This window comes from Formica exsecta, unplaced genomic scaffold (assembly GCF_003651465.1).
Source record: "Formica exsecta isolate Colony F162 unplaced genomic scaffold, ASM365146v1 scaffold425, whole genome shotgun sequence".
NCBI classification, from domain to species: Eukaryota; Metazoa; Arthropoda; class Insecta; order Hymenoptera; family Formicidae; genus Formica; species Formica exsecta.
Window position 1 is genome coordinate 1,013,889 of NW_021851492.1, and position 18,388 is coordinate 1,032,276.

The following is an 18,388-nucleotide window of genomic DNA, read 5'->3' on the forward strand; positions in this document are numbered from 1 at the left end:
ATCAAATTGCGTCGAGCATCGACAAAAGAATATATAAACGTAGCACATACTGCTAATCATAGGGGAAAAGAGGGACTACAGATATACATCGAGTCATTCGATTCAATTTACATTAGTATTATTCGTCTCACAGCTATTTGTCTTTCGCGATATGTGTATGTAATTATCAAATTATGACATACACATCCATATATAAAAAAAAAAAATAAATAAATAACTGTGAGTCGGATGAGAGAGATACTGAGTCAAACCGGATGGACTGAAGTGCCCACTGTCTCCCCTTATCGTTAATTTCAATTTTCTTATATATAAGGCTCCATTTATATTATTCTAAGCTCGATGACGTCGAAAGAAACAAGAAAGTGAATAATTATATCGTTCACGCTCGTTTTTTTATCCATGATTAAATTCGCGATTAAATTCGATAAACGCAATCGTCGATTGAATCGAGAATGAGAGGAACGAACGTGAGAAACGAAAGATGCAAATAAGAGCATTTGTCTTGAAATGAGTGAAAGGCTTTTTGAACCGCATTTGCACGAATAATCTTTCGCTCTCAATAAATAGAGGATTGTCTTTGTAATTAATAACTGTGAGTCGGATGAGAGAGATACTGAGTCAAACCGGATGGACTAAAGTGCCCACTGTCTCCCCTTATCGTTAATTTCAATTTTCTTATAAGGCTCCATTTATATTATTCTAAGCTCAATGACGTCGAAAGAAACAAGAAAGTGAATAATTATATCGTTCACGCTCGTTTTTTTATCCATGAAATAGAAGCAAGCGAAGTACTTACTTTATCAAAGCCGAAAATGGCTTTTAAATCCTGATAAGATGGATAAGATTTTTCGGTTCTACCAAGCATTTTTTACTCGATTTTTTACTCGTCGAGCACTATCTACTCTATAAATCTTAAACCCATTCTTTCGTAACATCCTGTATACTTTGCGAGAGATTTTTGCTCGAATAAATCACGATAAAACTTCAATGCTATACTGCGAAAGTATCCGCAACGTAACGTAAATATGGTTAAATAAGCGGGAATCAAGGGATGGCTCTGACGAGCGAAAAATATATCGACGATCCGTCACGACTCAGATCTCGCCGAAAGCTCTTGGCTCAATCCTGGCAGGATTCCTTTAAAAATCCATTTAAGAGGATTTTCGTCGGCGCTTTAATGGATGCATCAGATAATTGAGTACCATTTTAGAGCGCCTTCATCTCGACTTGGATTAAGTATATTCACATAGATTCGCACGACCACGCGCGCGCATAGCTCGAGGAGGATTACCTTCCTCTCCCGCAGCATCTTCATTTTCCTGGGTCCTCTCTTTCTCGTCCTTTGTCCCCGCTTGAAACTAAGAGACCTGGCCATTTGTAAGGATCGACAATATGCGATACAGAGTGTCGTCCTATATATTTTTCTAAATCTCTAATTAGTCGTGTGAGATGTGATCCTATCTATTCTGAATAATACAATGCTTGAAAAATATATCGAATAAAAATGTAAATATGTAGTGTTTTTTTATATTTTAACATGCAATAAGTTTGGCAACGTAAGATTTGTCCGTTTACCATTTAAATATTAATTTACTAGTTTTTAATTTAGTAACTGTTTGCTATATAATATATGCAATATTTATTAATGTATTATATGATGCACGCACATAAATATGATTATTTATGCAGCGAGCCGCCAGTTCGCTCCTCTCATTTGCAAGCGAAGAAAGTCAAAACTGATCGAATAAATTTAAGACGCGAGACGGCAGACACCTGTAAAAAGATCAACTTATTTATGCAGAAAAGTTTCGTAGCGTTACACAAAGTATACCGATTTTTGAATTGTAAATAGGTATCCCCATCAACAATCGAAAAAAGTTAAAAGCCAGCGATAAAATGTTAACCATTTATAGCTACTTGCTTCTGCAACGATACATTTGATCACTCGGGAAATAACTCGGCAATAACGGATGAAACGTGCAATATTTCTCTGCACCAGCACACGAAGTTACATGGAAGATATTTGGAATAACATTAGGTATATAAAATAAAAATGAAATTAATTGTACAATAGTCGAAATGATCGGAACTAAAAGATAAAGATAATAAAATCATAGCAAAATTATTTAAAGCGATCGATTTGCTTTTATTTTTCTCTGTGTTTTTTTTTTTTGCTTATAATATATTTCTAGAGAGCGGAAGGGAGGGGAGAGACGTAAGAAAGATGTTGCAATGATCTAAGAAGCGTCGGAGCGGCGAATCACTTATTGGATTAACGGTCTAATGGATAATTCCGGCGAATGGCTCTATACACGGTGCGTGTTCGTGCGTAAATTGAACAAATTATAGAAGAATGCCTTTGGTGTTTGTGGGTGGACACCCTGTGCCCCTATAGCAGTAGCGGCTTTGCAATAGAATAGACGATGGTTCTCAATTCAACTTGCACCTTCATCTAAGAAAGCGCCAGTCGACCAAAATATCGCGCCTCCAAAATCTCCATAAAATTTTGTCGATTTCTTTGTTAAAAATAGTTAAAATGAAATTAATTTAAATTTAAGTCGTATGTATAACGCGTGCAATTTATATTTATTCGCACATCTTATATTCTTCGGAAAAAAATAATTAATCATTTTTTAACCTAATTAACAATTAATTAATTACTGCAAGGACAAAATTTTATTAATCAGAAACATTGGATGATTTTGATCAATTGTTTGCGACATGAGTACCCTTTCAAGACGTGCAACGGACAACTGGTCATAATTACGAGAGATGATATATGTGTGTGTGTGTGTGTGTGTGTGTGTTAAGATCGTACAGGACACGAATCATATCTTGAAGCGAGATCAGTGCCTAGTGAAAGACCGAGGGGATCACGTGCATGAAAAAAGCTGAATATTTTTTTCGGTGTTATTTCGATACAAATCTCCTGTTTTCGGTGTAACGTGTGTGTAATTACAAAAGAAATGCTGCGCTTTGTTTGGATATTTTATATTTATACGATAGGTAATGTATATGCGAAATATATCAAATAATATGCAAATATATGTGCGAATATCAAATATTTTCGAAGTATCGTCTGTCTTATGTAGTCAGGTGATAACGAGTCATTCTCTTGTGAAATATAATTAAATCATACGTGTCGTTTCTCTTGTGAAATAGTGCTTCAGTATTTTTCAAACTTATATACACATCTACAAATTTTTCTACTCACAGAATCAACAAAGAGCCTCTTTATTATATCAATTCTTTTTCTTTATCTGAACAGTTTAGAAAGGAGAAATTGTCAGAATTCTTTAAATTTTATAAATTTTGAGACTGTGGCGTTTTATCATTTTTACAAATATTTGGCGTTTATGTTTCATCAAAATAAAAATATTTCGAAAGAGTGATAAGAGAAATTAGATTGCGCGGTTTTTTTTGTTTTCTTTTTTCTTTTGCTTCAACTATCTTGATCATTTTTCTTTGCTGACGCGTGCAAGTTGTTAGAAATATCTATCAGAATTCATCAAGTTTACGCGAAGAAAAGTATTAATTGGAAATATTAGGTATGTCTATAAGAGAGATGTGGGATTAAAAAAAAAATTAATTTCTTAAAAGGTTTTTTTTTCTCACAGTATGGCGCGTCATTTACGAATGATTGATCCACTTTATTGTTTTCTCACTTTAGATAATCGTCGCGAGATAAGAAGGAATTCTCTCCGCGTAACCTAGTTTCTCGTAATCGAAACATCAGTTCGTAATCGGACTAAAATATCTTTCGCACATAAGGCGGCATAATTGTAACCGTATTTCCGTATGTGTGAATCGATCCTCTTTGAGAAGGAAAACCCGCTCGGGTCGGAGGTATACATAAAATTGTACCTTATCGCTCGCTTGCTCTGGCGCACGCAACTTCGGCAATCGATTTCGTTCGCCCCGACTAGTTTCCGCGAGTGCGTGAGCGAAGGCATAATCGCGCACTGCAGTTTTGTTTTCGCACGACGTAAGCGAAGGTTGTGCGTTATGCAGGCCACGCGGCAACGTCATTTAGTAATCGATCAGACGAGAAAAAAAAGAGAACTTTTGCGCGTGCATAATATCGAAAGAAATTTCGCGCGGTCACGCATGCGACGCGAAATAATCCGAGCATTTTCATGCGAATGAAAAATGCAGGGAAAAAAAAAGAAAAAAATGGTAGGATAAACAGAGCGAATATTTTGCGATGCGAACAATGTTTTTAAACGGCGATTAGTTTTCGTCATGTTATGATTTACATATTTGCGTTGACATCTACATGTTATATATTGTATTTACGTTGTATACGTTTTTGTTTTTTTTTTTTTTTTTTTTGAACGCATGCTACGACGAACCGCGACTTTCGAAGCTATCCGACGACAATAAAAACCTATGAGAACGACACGGTTTTGTTGCCCTGTTACGTGGAAGATCAGGGTATGCCATTTTTGACGATCGATTATCTTGTGTCTTTTTGTCTGCTCTCGAAATGATTGATATACTTGTTCCCCATCTGGCACTAGAGTTCACTCATCTTGTCAACAGCGTGTACACAGTAGGGTGAAATTATTACCATTCGCAAAATTGCTCGACACATTCTATTATACATTTAAACTGCAATCTCAGTCTCGCGATAACGAAACACATCGTTTTTTATCATTTTGTTTTTTGAAACATCGTTATTTCTACCTATACGAGCGTGCAAAATCAGAATAAAGTAACACGGGAGGGAATATTTCCGGTCCACTTACACTATATATCTTGTCTCGCCAAGAGCATCGCGAATAATTCGTCATGAATCTTGTTGAAGCATCACTTTATTAAGGCAAACATTTACTTATTTTTGCACGCACATGATTCTGCCCTTTCCTTCTCCGGCGCATTAATCTGTTGTTGCCAGAGAGTAGAAGATACAAACTTTCTCATCAAGGTTCGCGAACCGTTTTCTTCGACCCTCGTTAGCAAGTAGTAACCGTGCTACGTGTGTCGATTTTTCGGAATGGCGAGCGGGGTGGTTTGTTTGAGCGCGCGGAAAAGCTTATTATTTCTGCCCGTGTAGGCGCGCAAACTAGGATGAGATGGTGGCGAGAGGAGATTCTTTTGGCCGACAACTTCGAGATGGACCGGCAAACCCCCGAAAGAATCACCATGTTCAAGAATGGTAGCCTGCAAGTGCTAAACGTACAACGGGAGGATAGCGGCGAATATGTGTGCCAGGCGATCCGGCCGTCTCCCTGGGGACACGTTACGCAAGTACACGAGATCGAAGTAATGTGTGAGTACGACTATAATATAGCAGACAGATGTATGCCGAGACAAAGCGTCCCTCTCTAGAGTATAAGATCCCAAGGATTTGTTTTTGTATCTGCGAATCCATCTATCTTCTTTCGGCGCTTATCGTTTCCCCACTCGACTCCCTCACCCGCGACTTTGTCCAAGCAAAGATCTGAATTTCGTACGAGTATTTGTAAACGTAAGGTTGTTATATATATGGCAAATATATTTGTCCTTTCTCGCTCTATTCGTTCAGATCCACCGAGCGTGGAGACTATACCGGCGTCCGGCGAGCTAGAGGTTGATCTCGGAGAGAGGGTGTACATGCAATGTGTGGCGAAGGGTGTACCGGCCCCCATCATAAGTTGGAGGACGAAGGTAAATCGATATTCTCCCCTTAGCCTATTCGATATACCATGCCAATTTATATTAGACGATTCGCGCGAAAGTGCGGTGAAAATGTTGGACGGATATAGAGAGAAAGAGAAAGAGAGAGAGAGAGAGAAAGAGAGAGCGCACCAAAAAATAGAGATGCTTCGCACGATCGGATAATAAGTCAATTAAATTAAAGTGGATTGCATGTATGCTCTGTGATAAAGAGCAATGTGCATCTCCGCTTCTTCTTCTTCTTTTTCTTCTTCCTAGGACGGAGAAATCCCATTATTGGCTGTCAGATCGCAATTGAGTTTTCATGCTGAAAATCGGAATCTCTCCGGTAGATATACCTGCGTCGCCTCTAATGAAGTCAACGATCCTGCCATTGCGCATATAGATCTACGTATTAGATGTGAGTCCACATGTATATTTATATCTTTATTTTTCTTTGTAATTTTTTGCTCTCCCTTTATAATTCTTAAATTTCTTATGTTTCTTCATCTCTTGTAATTGTAATAGCAGCTTCACGAGATTATATCAAATGTGCATCTACGCTATTAGTTGTGACTTTAATTATAATTGAAACGATCATGTAAATCAGGCGCGTTATAAAAGCTAGGCGTACAGATTGCCCTTTTGATATTCCAATCAAACGCATGAGCGAGTCAATTATGTTCATATGTACATACGTACATACGTACATTTGTTACGAGTGTTTTGCAGGCATTAATCGACCATCTTCGTGACCTGCATTAACAATTTACTTTCGCGATATCAAAACAAGTTTTACGTGCGCATTTTAAAAATATATTTCAAATATAACGCGATTTTTTGATCGAGCAATTAAATGATGTAGTTAGCTCGAGCAAAAATCAAAATTAATCAACGAGGAACATTAATCCTAGTTCGCAATCTTTTGTTGATCTCATAATCTCTCTCTCTCTCTCTCTCTTTAAATATTCCGTTTAAATATCTATATGAAAATCGCAGACAAGCCGGAGATTTACGTGAAAAAGCCGTGGGTGCATGCGTATCCAGGAATACGAGTACAGCTGGATTGCACAGTGACAGCCTGGCCCGAGGCGAAGGTAAGAGCGATGCCTTTCTCCAAGAGCCGTCATGATCGTCGTCTCATTAATTAACAACGATTAACGCGACAACTTGCGCGAGTACGCGCGGCACGATTCGGACTTTTAATTGATTTTGCAAGCGCGGAAAAACAAGTTTATACCGGAGACTCCTACGCGCGAGCGATGTACTGTCGCTGTGTTTCGCGTGTGTGTTTTATCGCTTTTGAAACGCAGCCCATGAATATTGATGAGAATTCAGAGTGTCTACTTAAATCTTGTAAAAAAATATCTCTAATTTTCCAGATATCTTTATTCAAAATTCCAGATAAAGAGAATATTTTAAAGATCTTTTGATGCAACTTTCTAAAATAAGTTTTCTTATTGCATGTATTTTCTAATAATTTTCACTTATATGAAGGAAAAACACAGAGCTACTTAAGTTTCAAGTGCTAGATTTGCAAATGTACTGAAAAAAATTTGAATAGCTTTCGTAAGATAAACATTTTTTACTTGCGTAATATTTTCATTTTCTTGTCACTAAAAATTACGATAAAAAAGGCCTTGAAAATATATATCTATAATATATATATTTATATTTGGCTTGTCGATTTTTTACAATATAAGAGCAATATTATTAAAGAAAAAGATTTAAAAAAAATTCCCCGTCTCAATAAAATTCCATGAGAATTTCCTGAAAATTCCAGGTTTTCCATGTTTTTTCAAGGAGTAGACACACCCTAGAATTAGAATAAAATAGATGAATCGAGATAGTCTCGCGAAAAGAATTTATTTCTACGAAAATAAGCATATGATTCCCCTCCCTTGCGCAAGGCCAATAAAAAATTCTATCCGCGCGATTAGTCGTCTCGGTCGAATAATCTCGGCACCCTCATTAACCCCTAAACTACTTTGAGAGATGAAAAAGGGATCCGCGCAATACAGGTCCTGCGCATATCGTAAAAATAAATTCCGTGCTCCGAAAACAAGAGCTCTTATTAAAACTTACGTACGATTAAAATTCTGTCTCTTTCACGTCGTATGATAACGGAGCGAACGATATACGATACGACTTTGGCGATTGGACCTTGGCGTTTAATACAAATACGAAATATTTTTCTGATGTACGTCCTGGGAATCGTCTTTTAGATTTCAACGAATTCTTCACGCTCAGTAACTAAATGAAACCGCCCCGCCTGCCAAGCAATTTCTCACCGTGATCCCTTAAAGCCAGTCGCACGTGACAAATCGATTCGTGGGGAACGTGACTTACGGTACCTTTTTTTTTATTTTCTCGCAAAAAGAAAAAAAGAATGAACCAGAAGAGTTTATATTATCGCAGCATTCGATAATCGATTCGGCGAGATCATCGGTTACCAATATCTTTTTAAAACAATAATTTAATAAAAATTAATGTTATATATTATAAATTCCAGGAATATTCACATGTGTACACTATTTTTTTTTGTTAATTTTAATTTTTTAGGTTGATTGGTATTTCAAAAATGAAACATTGAAATACACATCGCGAATAGTGAAACATGACGTTGGAAACGATCATAGTCTGTTGATAAGAAATATAAAGATAAGCGATTACGGTTCCTATCTCTGCAGAGCATCAAATTCTCTGGGAATCACTGAAAAGATCATCGAACTATCGGAGATCGCGAATCCGGCAATCTTCAAGAAAGAATCGCGCAGCACATCTAGCACATCGTATAATTTCATCTGGGAAGTCGACAGCTACAGTCCCATCATCGAATATCAGTTTTGGTTTCGTAAATACAAGGTGAGATTTTGTTTTAAAAATAGCTCAAAATCATAAATTAATAATGATACGGTCTTTCGTGAGGAAATCTCGAGAAAGTCGGTATAAGGTGAATGGAAAGAATCTCGTCTCGTGTCTCTTCGAAATGAGGCGACATGGGATCCATTTCGTGGATTCGTGCGTTGCTCACGTTACGATTTTGATGGTTGCCGTACATGCAAGGGTGTTCATGGAGGAATAATTGAATAAAAGGCAACGTCTTGTGCGCTATTTTAGAATCTTCCATCGTGTAACGATATTGATCGTGAAATTTGCGTAGTTTTTTTATTTCAATTAGTCTTCTGATAAGATGGACAAGAAATAAAGGATAAAGAAAAAAAATTTTGTCACGAAAACAAAGCTTCCTCTATGAGGAAGCAAAAATGCAAAACATAGTATTGAAGTATTATACGAAAGGTATTGGCTGTTTTCTTATGATGAGCCAGTGAAAGGGAGATGATTCTCTTTTTTAATTAAAAAATCTTTGTTATAACCGCGGACTATATCAGTTTGAAGTAATAAAGTATTTGACAGGTTTCCATATTACTTTTGATATTACGTTTTTTTGAAATCCGATTTCACACCAACCAGACGTTATGTGACTATTTTTATGATGGTGATCGTAGAGGGATACTAACGGCAAATGGCACAGATTGTATATACCCGGTGACAACGACGTTGTCAGCCCTGTGCACGTTCATTCCTTCAATCTGACAGGCCTAGACGTGGCGACCCATTACGAGGCAGTCGTTTTATCTAGAACTCGCTACGGATGGAGTCATCCCTCAGCAATAATGCGTTTCCACACCGAAGGAGCTTGTAAGTAATAAAGATAAGTCGCTTTCTCTCTCTCTCACACTCACTTTTTCGCACACGATGCACCGATCGTGACAAGGAAAAAATTCGGATCGTAAAAATATATCGTATCTCATTTTGTAGCCATCGATTCCAGCGAAAATTTCGAGACTGATGGCGATCAGGAGCAGAACATGATATCTGGTGAATATAATAATTTAACTTAAATTTTTTTTATTTAGCGCTAAAAATTATTTCTTTTAAGATAATAATAATAAAGAAAATCTTAAGAGAAATAAAATAATAAAATAAAAGTTATGATACATAATCGATATTTGTTTATAGGTATACAGCTCGCATCCATGTCGCAGCATTATCCTTTGGCAACGGGTGCAAATGGATCAATGTATCATCGAGTGAAAACATTATCGTTGATGTTAAGTATGCTGTGTACGTTAATCATAATATTTGACAGCAGATTTTAAACGTTTGTACAAAATGCGAAAAATATATAAAACGAATTGTTATAATTTATGTAATACGATTATTTGTTAAAGTTGCCATTATCCGTCGAGCATGCTAATCGCGTCGCATTGATGAATCATTCTCATTAACGTTCACAAAAATATTGCTGCACTCTTCATACATAGTTACTGTGATTTTACTCTCAAAAAAATATATGCAAAAATATTTGACAAGTAAATTTTTGTTTCCTTTTTATTTCACGTTGAAATTTAATCGCGAATAATTTGTGACTAAAGCAATTCAAACTACAGATATTAACAGATATTAAGCAATATTTGCAAGCAAGCTGAAATTACCGGTAAGCTCTACTACATATTTTGAAAGAATCTATCTTTTTACCATTTGAAGAATAAGTCGTACCGTCAGTTGAATCAGTTGGAAGGACTTTACCTTGCGCAGAATTTGTCCCGGTGAGCGTCATAAAGAAATTGAAATCTGCATTATCAGTTAATTTTTTTCGTATTTTATTTCTTTTTATCACATCTTTTCCAGTCTGTTTCGGTTTTGTGTGCGGAAATATGATCGGAAATGTAATAGGTTTTACTAACAGGACATAACGAGGAGTCATAATGAAATGAATTTAATTTAAATGTTATACAGTCTGTGAGAAAAAAAGTATAATAATTTCATTTTTACTGCTTGACTGGTTGTAAATTGTTTTGTATTCTTGTACAATTATCTTATAATTATATAATAATAGTATAATATTAATATTATATCAGACAGATTCACACAACGTCCGCGGTATGAAAGGGATGTCCCCTTGTTTATCCTTCTTTTCTCATTCCTGTTCATTTTTGATATTAATAATGCTTACATTCCCCTGGTGACTAACATATGTAGCGCAAAATACTTGATAATCGGTCTCCTTTAAAAGTGAAAAATGTGTAAAAATGTGAACCCTCGATGCAACGACAGTATAGAGCATTACTGTTTTTCTTTTTTTTTTCCTTTTTTCTTTTTGTTTGTTTCTGGGAAGTTAATTCACAATGTATCGTATTCCACTTGATTTTCTCTTATCTCGTAATAGATTTTGGGTTTTATTGGAATACTCCTAATTCCTGTCGGTAGCTCGAAGTTTCTCCTCAACAGCCTCCTCAGAGGCTTCCGATAGATCCGTCGCCTGTATGTACTTTTGCACACCGACCAGCGACTTTTTCAGAGCGTCAAAGGAACTCGAGTACAACATCTTCTTCTTAACCTTGGCCGTGTCGGGACACCACGACATTAAGAACAGTTTCTGTTTCTTAGATGCCTGTAAAAGAATAGTACGAAATGATATATTTCTAAGAACATTTTTCGGCTATCAAAGAGTTTCGTTAATATATAGAGTGAGTCAGAAAATGTAATGTACAATTAAAAAAGAAATGTTTTCTCATTTGCAAAAATATATATATATAAGTCGAAAATAGAATAAAATCTTTTCGTACAAAGCTTCATTACCAAGAGAATTAATTTGAAATTTGGAAAACTGATAACGTATTTACTCTTGACTTTTTTTAGCTTGATAATGATTCCTACACATTTGTAAAAACGATATAATTACCTCGGAAGTACCCTGACACTGATGAGTATATTCAAAATCGAACAGGCCGTAACGGCACTCCCCGCTGCCGCCCTTCTGCAGATCTTCGAGGAAGGCGTCGTAAGCCGCGTCGCGAGGTCCGATGACTTCGACATCTATCTGTCTTTCGTCTTTGATGTAGAAGATCACATATCGGTGCTTTTTGTCTTTCTTTATCTCTTCGTACGTTGTCTTGCAAACGTCTGCGACTGTTACTCCAGATGCCTAGTAAAATATGAGAAAAACGAGATGTGACACAGTGGATTAGTTGACTAATTCTTATTCTATATATTTTCTAATATATAGCTATCATCGCTTGCATTTTAAGGTACCTTTTCTTTAGGAAAAATCTTAAAAATTTTAGAAAATATCTAATATCTTGTTTTATTCCAGTTTATTACGAAACGGGCTGAATGTATAAGCATGACAGATTTATTCCTTGACATCTCGTGACAAACGACGGTACACGAAAAGTTACATGAATTTCAGCAGCTTTTGGTTCAGCTGATTGTATTGCGCTACGGTAGCCAGATCAATCGATAGCAGGACATTTCACACATGGATACGATGTGTCGGCATTTAGCGTTGCTCTGTCAGTCGGGCCGTTTAAGCTTATTTCGCGAGTACAAAATACGCGTGTGGGGGACACTCGCTACCGAAATAAATTCTTCCCACGCGCGAATCGCGATGCTAAAAGAGATCCAGCGATCCACTTCTAAAGTTATCCTCTGGCTCTCGGGCACGTGTCGCACGCCACGAACTTTTAGCTCATCGTCTTTCCTCTTCACGCCGTGGAAATTGATGAAATACGATTGGTAGGGAGGAATATCTTTAATAGGCCGAAGAGAGAGATACTTTCGTAATTCTTCTCAAATCTTATACAAAAAAAAAACTTGAAAAATTACTTTTATTTGAAAAATATAGAATTTTATATATATATATTCTGAATTTTTTATATTAATTTAATCTATTATCTCAACATCTGTCACGTCATATGAATGATGCCAACATTTTCTGAAGAATATGGCATTTGTTTATAGATGAATAAATTTTACTGTCATTATTTAATTAAAAATAAGATCCTTAAAAAACTATGCTCAAAGGCAGAAATAATTTGTATAAGATTTCCTAGCTGATTTAATTGTCGAGTAATATTCGATTTCGTCAAAAACATATATAGTTGATACTAATATTAATGTATCATCGCTCGTTCTACACGGTTGAAGGATTCGAATCAGTTTCGAGGAAGGGTCCTGCAGTTGCCCGGAAAGCGAAAGACTCGGGTTCGATTCCCGATTCAGCCACTTGTACCTCGCATATTTTTTCAGACCCGCAAATGTTGTTTTCTAACAATTATTTGTCGGGCTGAGGAAGTGTGTAAACGCCCTACACAAACACGACAGTGCCGCTGCCACGGAAGAGATGGATGCTTGGTTCGTGCCTCCTCCCGCCTTAAATCCCCCCCTCGCTTCACTCGAGGAACGCGACAGTTGGAGAGCGGCCAACGAACGCGGAGGATGCAACACTCCTGGGTCGATATCCTAACGGGGCGGCGACAAGGGATGCCGGTTAAAGGGATGAGGGGGCAACTCCCTCTTCTGGGGCGTGTTGTACCCCTCTCGAACACAAGCCGCATACAAGGTCAAACGGAAGATGATTCATCCCTAGCTGACCTAAGAACTTGATCTAATGCCTCGAAGAATGAATCGTGTCAGCTGCGCTTTCTGCATTTGAGATGAAAATATGTAGGAAAATGTTTAGGTCTACGAGAAAGAAAAAGAAACAAATAGAGTATTTAACTATAAAAATTAACAAAACTAATATGAATCGATTCGACAACGTGCATTTTTTGCGTAGCATCAAAATTTTTTAAAAATATCTTTCGCCGATAAAGTTTTAACGTCGCACGTCATTTCAAGGAACGACGCGATAAATACTACACTTTCCGCGAAAGACCATCATAAAGGCGAGAGAAGTTAATTAACCGGCTGCCGGACGTAAAAGATGTCAGTGAACTTCGAGAGTCGCTAGCCCGCAAGAAAATAACCGACCTCCTTACAGGCTCATTGAATTTTTCCCTCTCTCTTTCTTCGCTCTACGACAGACCGCTCCTCTGCGCTGTATGCATCGCTCTTCTTTCTAGTTCACTGTCATCTTCGAGGCGCGGCCAGAAACGAGGGGACAGTAAAGGGGAGTTAGCAGATCGGAAAAAGGGGACAGTTTTGAAAAGAGAGCCGGTTCTTCTCTTCGTTTCCGAGGATACGCGCGTAAGTATAAAAGAGGCAATTAAAATTATAAAACCCAGACAATTAAAAAGAAAAAAAAAAAAACTAAGATCAAATATTAACGAAACAAATTTAGATGTTTATAATAAATCTTTATATCAATTTAAATCGTTATCTTGTACAAGTGCACATACTAAATAAGTACCTTTTTATATTATAAAAATTTCGTAAAGCTTTTAGCAAAACACGATTTAATATTTACATATTTACATTTCAGGAAATGCAGAAAATTATTATCGTCGAAAGCACGTGTTTGCCATAAGATTCTCATATAAAGTTTCGTTCGTGTATTCGAGAAATAGATCCTTATTTGACATTACCACGTTATGCGACGTGCCAACGTCATCGCTCTGCGAACGCATAAATTCTTACGTAGGAGGAGGATTGGCAAAAGGATGCATATTTGCGAGAGGGTTAAGGTCGTGCTTAATCGCACGGATGGGGGATCGCATGGTCGTGACGGTGATCCGATAGCGCGCGCGTCTCTCCAATATGCGAGTCATAGTTTTATTTATATACCATGCAAGCCCGCAAGTGGTTTTGATAAAGGAACGTGACCATCGCTGTATTTATGCGCGATATTATAGCTTTTTGCAATACACATAAAGTAGATGCTCCATTATCGTCGGTCGCCTCGTTATTCTGCCATTTCGCGCTCACTCTTTCTTTTTTTTTTCTCTCGTTACATCAGTCACGGTTAGTAGATTTGATTTTACAGGGAAATATGCGAAAGAATAGCTCAGTCAATGTGTCATGGTTGCTTTAGTAATATAATAACAAAATAACAAGTATTTTCATTAGCACACACATACACATTGGAAAGATAATTTTCAACGCGAACTTTAATATGTTGTATAAATAACATTTACTTAATAGTAAAAAAATAATATAATTTTTGTTAAATATGTAACATTCTTGACCTTTTATCACTAATGGAATTCTTATCATAGTATTACAAATGAAATTAATTTGATAAAATCAAAATTAGATTCGCTCTTCATGCTCCTGCGTTATCTTTCATAGATCGCGATGTGATTCAAAGGTGGATTATAGTAATATAAAACGATCAAATGGCATACAATGATGAGACAATAGAAATTGATATCTGCAAGAATATCTCTCTTTCTCTCTCTTTTTCTCCTGCAAATGCAACATGATGCAATCGAGAAAAGATTTAATCTCTTGCTGTTAATGGAAATTAATATTATCTCGTCATCGTAAATTTTTGTAATAAACTTTGAGGAAAATAATAAAAAAAAAAAAAAAAAAAAAAAAAAAAATTAAAGGGCCCAAAAAAAAAAAAAAAAAAAAAAAAAAAAAAAAAAAAAAAAAAAAAAAAAAAAAAAAAAAAAAAAAAAAAAAAAAAAAAAAAAAAAAAAAAAAAAAAAAAAAAAAAAAAAAAAAAAAAAAAAAAAAAAAAAAAAAAAAAAAAAAAAAAAAAAAAAAAAAAAAAAAAAAAAAAAAAAAAAAAAAAAAAAAAAAAAAAAAAAGCAACATTGACGGGCCAGAAACAAATCGATCCGAATAGAAATAGTCAGCAACGACATGTGATTTAAAGCGCTGACCGAAATAAATGTGTACGCAACGCTTCCTTTTTTACGCAAACGAACGAAAATGATAGATCCCGATTGCGATTGCGATTCCACGATCTTGAAACGATGCTTTGCAACTTTTCGCAGAGTTTTATTATTTAAAATCTGGAGCGCGCATAATAAAAATTTTTGTACTCCACAAAGATGCATATATAAAATAAATTTAGATAAATTTGTCTTAAAGTATAAAAAAAAACTTTCAAAATAAATTTTTAGTAAAAAGTTTAAACAAAGGTAGTTGAAACGTAAACCGGATTTCATATGACGCGTTTACAATTGAACGTAGGACCAAGTAGCGACGCTGTTAGTTGGGGGGAAGTATCTACAGTTCTCTTTCTCTCTCTTTCACGCAATCTCTCTCTCTCTCTCTCTCTCTGTACAGTAGTCACTCGTCGAATGGCGTCTAGTGAATTTGTCAAAATGAGCGAGCAGTGTTCCTGTTGCGCAATGCATAATTATTCGCTTTCTGATTAATGAAAATATTAAAACGGCAAAATTTTGCGGCGTTAAATTTAGTAAAGAGACTTTCACAAAAATTCAAGTGTACCTACTAGACGAAATTTTTCAAAAGAGAACAACTGGAGAACGATAGTTGTATATTAAAAAAAAAAAAAAAAAAATTTAATTTTCATACAATTTATCTGAAAATAAACTTACTAATAAAAAAAAATTGATTAAATTTAAGCTATGCTCGTAATACAGCGCCATGCGATAAATATTAATCCGAGATTGAGGCACAGACGATATCCTCGAAACCGGGCGCGCATATAATCGCACAGCTTTTTTTTCGCGATAATAGATAATGGAAAAAAAACGAGCGGATAAATATATTGTTGTTTCAATTGTGTTTATCAAAGTATCATAAACGCGACATTAACGATTATAGTTATGACGAATCAAATAATTGGCATTCCGTTGCGGCAAGTCATTACCTTGTACGTCGTGTTATTGAGGCAATCTTGGTCGCGACGTTCGAAAATATCTTGGAATAATTTAGATAAACATTGAATACGGTATTGTGTATGTATATATAAATATATATATATATATGTAAATTTCTTATGTCGGTGTAAATTGAGATTTACGCGAGTGATTTGTTCCCTCCTAAAAGACAGAATTAAAAGGATATAGAACCAAATCACACGTTAACTTTAATCGACATTTATAAAAACGGCCGGCGAAGTTTCTATTGCGCGAACGATAACGCGAATAGCGATCATGGCGTAGGGTATCTCTCCGCAGCTACGCATTCAGAAGATCGAACTCGTCGGAATTGCACCGATTACGATCCGGGCGTACCGCTCGGAAAGGCAAAGGAAAGAGGCGACAGAGACGGAATTGAGGAAGAGAGAGAGAGAGAGAGAGAGCGAAATAGCAAAAGACGGAGAAAACGAACGAGTCGTCGTCGCCTAGGCACGAAAGCGCGATCTCACGCCACGGTGCCGCGATGACGCGAAAGAATCATCGCCCATGGTCGGGGGCCGCGGTCGGCATGCCGACCGTGTGGAAGTGAATCATACGCTTCCTGGAAACGTCGGCAGGATCCGCCGTCGCGGAATCCGCACGCGAAGGAAGGACGGGAGGAGAGAGAGAGAGAGACAGAGAGAGGGGGGGGGGGGGGGGGTGGAGGAAGAAGGAAGAATACGCGTAAACGCCACGACGATGCGAAATTCATCCGGTCGCTGTTGCTGAGAAAGTGAGGCGTATCCGGCGAGGACTGCCGGACCCCTCGAGGCCAGAAATGGCCGACCGGCGCGTCTGCTGCGGCCATAACCACAAAAAAAGTCGTCGTGTGCCGGGCGGGCGGCCTCGCCCGAGTCTCGCGTCGCCGTTCGCGTTTAATCGACGTGTACTCCCCGATTCCTCTCCGTTAATCTTAATACGCGATCGGCCTGGCCGGCGGATATTTACCATTTTCCGTAGGAAGCCGTGTAGCCGGTGGGCAGAGTCACGTGAACGAGCACTCTTTAACCAACACTTTCCCGGAGTATCTCGGCCGTGGTGGAACTGGATAGCGGCGCGGTGTCCAGTCGAATGGGTCGCGCGGCTGGCTCACGGGCGAACGGGAAGGGAGGCTCCTCTCTCGCGACCAGCCGGCTCTTTCCTCTCCGCGAATCCTGTATCCCTACGCCTGCGCGCGCAGCGCCGCCGCGGCCGGCGGCCCTGATTGGCCCGCGTCGCGTTGCCCGCGCCCCGTCAAGCGTCGTCAAAAATTCGCGGTTGCGTGCGCGCATTACAATAAGGGACGAAAAAAGTATTCGTCGTACTCGTCGCGCGAATCTTTGGCATTCGAAACGCGCTAGCCTATTCCGCGACACGTGGACGAATAAGCGGACGGGAGGATCGCGTCGTACGCGAGGTTCGTGACGCGATCGTGCACGCCGACGCGATACGAACAATGAGATCGCGCGACGAATACCATAGAAATCGATTGACAGCCGGCGCTGAGAGAGACCGGTCCGGCACACCGTTGTACCTATCTAGGCGAAATCGATTCGTGGGAATCGCGTGGAGGAGGTTTCGGGAGGAATTAGTCATTGACGCGGACGTGCCAGTCACGCGGTCCAATCGCCGTTAGGGACGTAGGGAAATTGCCTTATATGGGCAGCGGTGTGCGAACGATCTGTCACGCGCATACGCGTCGCGACTGCGCGCAAAGTCGACGCGAAATGTTTCGAGACGCGTGTCGATTGGTCGGTAAAGCAGGATCAAGAACGTATCGATATAAGAGAAATATCGGCATCGTTATTTAAATATTCTATTCAAGTAGATCACATGCGAAACTGATAACGAGAAATATCTGCGATAATAAAATGCAGGCGAAAAATACCGTGGCAAAATGTAGAATTTTCTATAACAAATACATATAGCATATTTACTATTGAAATCAATTTAATATCTAATACAAGAAATAAAGAATACGAACGCGAGAATACACGCGCGCGCGAAAAGAATTCTATATACGTATATATTTTTCTTAATACTGTTAGTTATATTATACAGTTTACAATGATCATTATCTTTGTACATATAAGAGCGACATTATACACTTTGCTACAAAAAAAAAAAAAAAAAAAAAAAAAAAAAATTTTTCTTTCAAAAAAAAA

The 18,388-nt window shown here is 37.7% G+C and overlaps 2 protein-coding genes across 3 annotated transcripts; one reads left to right on the forward strand and one right to left on the reverse strand.

Moving 5' to 3' along the window:
• The first annotated feature begins 2,821 nt into the window (after positions 1 to 2,821).
• On the forward strand, positions 2,822 to 10,013 carry LOC115240383 (limbic system-associated membrane protein-like). Of its 2 annotated transcripts, XM_029815506.1 has the most exons (10): positions 2,822 to 3,006; positions 4,333 to 4,434; positions 5,057 to 5,272; positions 5,528 to 5,649; positions 5,917 to 6,058; positions 6,637 to 6,734; positions 8,200 to 8,502; positions 9,147 to 9,339; positions 9,460 to 9,519; positions 9,661 to 10,013. In XM_029815506.1, exons 1-10 carry the CDS (start codon positions 2,967 to 2,969, stop codon positions 9,798 to 9,800), a joined length of 1,416 nt encoding a protein of 471 aa, XP_029671366.1. In that variant the 5' UTR covers positions 2,822 to 2,966; the 3' UTR covers positions 9,801 to 10,013. The 2 variants fall into 2 exon arrangements, with proteins under 2 accessions (XP_029671366.1, XP_029671367.1); XM_029815507.1 differs by lacking the exon at positions 4,333 to 4,434.
• Positions 10,014 to 10,469: 456 nt separating this feature from the next.
• LOC115240388 (cofilin/actin-depolymerizing factor homolog) lies at positions 10,470 to 17,361 on the reverse strand. The gene is made up of 3 exons (XM_029815515.1): positions 17,193 to 17,361; positions 11,387 to 11,629; positions 10,470 to 11,095 (listed from the first exon to the last, which is right to left on the reverse strand). The coding sequence occupies exons 1-3, from the start codon at positions 17,193 to 17,195 to the stop codon at positions 10,895 to 10,897; spliced, it is 447 nt and encodes a 148-aa protein (XP_029671375.1). The 5' UTR covers positions 17,196 to 17,361; the 3' UTR covers positions 10,470 to 10,894.
• Positions 17,362 to 18,388: the final 1,027 nt, after the last annotated feature.

Bases quoted from the DNA above. Each gene is read 5' to 3' on its own strand.
- LOC115240383 (XM_029815506.1), top strand. From the start codon at position 2,967: ATGCTGCGCTTTGTTTGGATATTTTATATTTATACGATAG. The intron at 4,435-5,056 runs GTATGCCATTTT...CTGCCCGTGTAG, and splicing joins CTGTTACGTGGAAGATCAGG to GCGCGCAAACTAGGATGAGA. The intron at 6,059-6,636 runs GTGAGTCCACAT...TGAAAATCGCAG, and splicing joins TATAGATCTACGTATTAGAT to ACAAGCCGGAGATTTACGTG.
- LOC115240388 (XM_029815515.1), bottom strand. The intron at 11,096-11,386 runs GTAATTATATCG...ATTCTTTTACAG, and splicing joins AGTGTCAGGGTACTTCCGAG to GCATCTAAGAAACAGAAACT.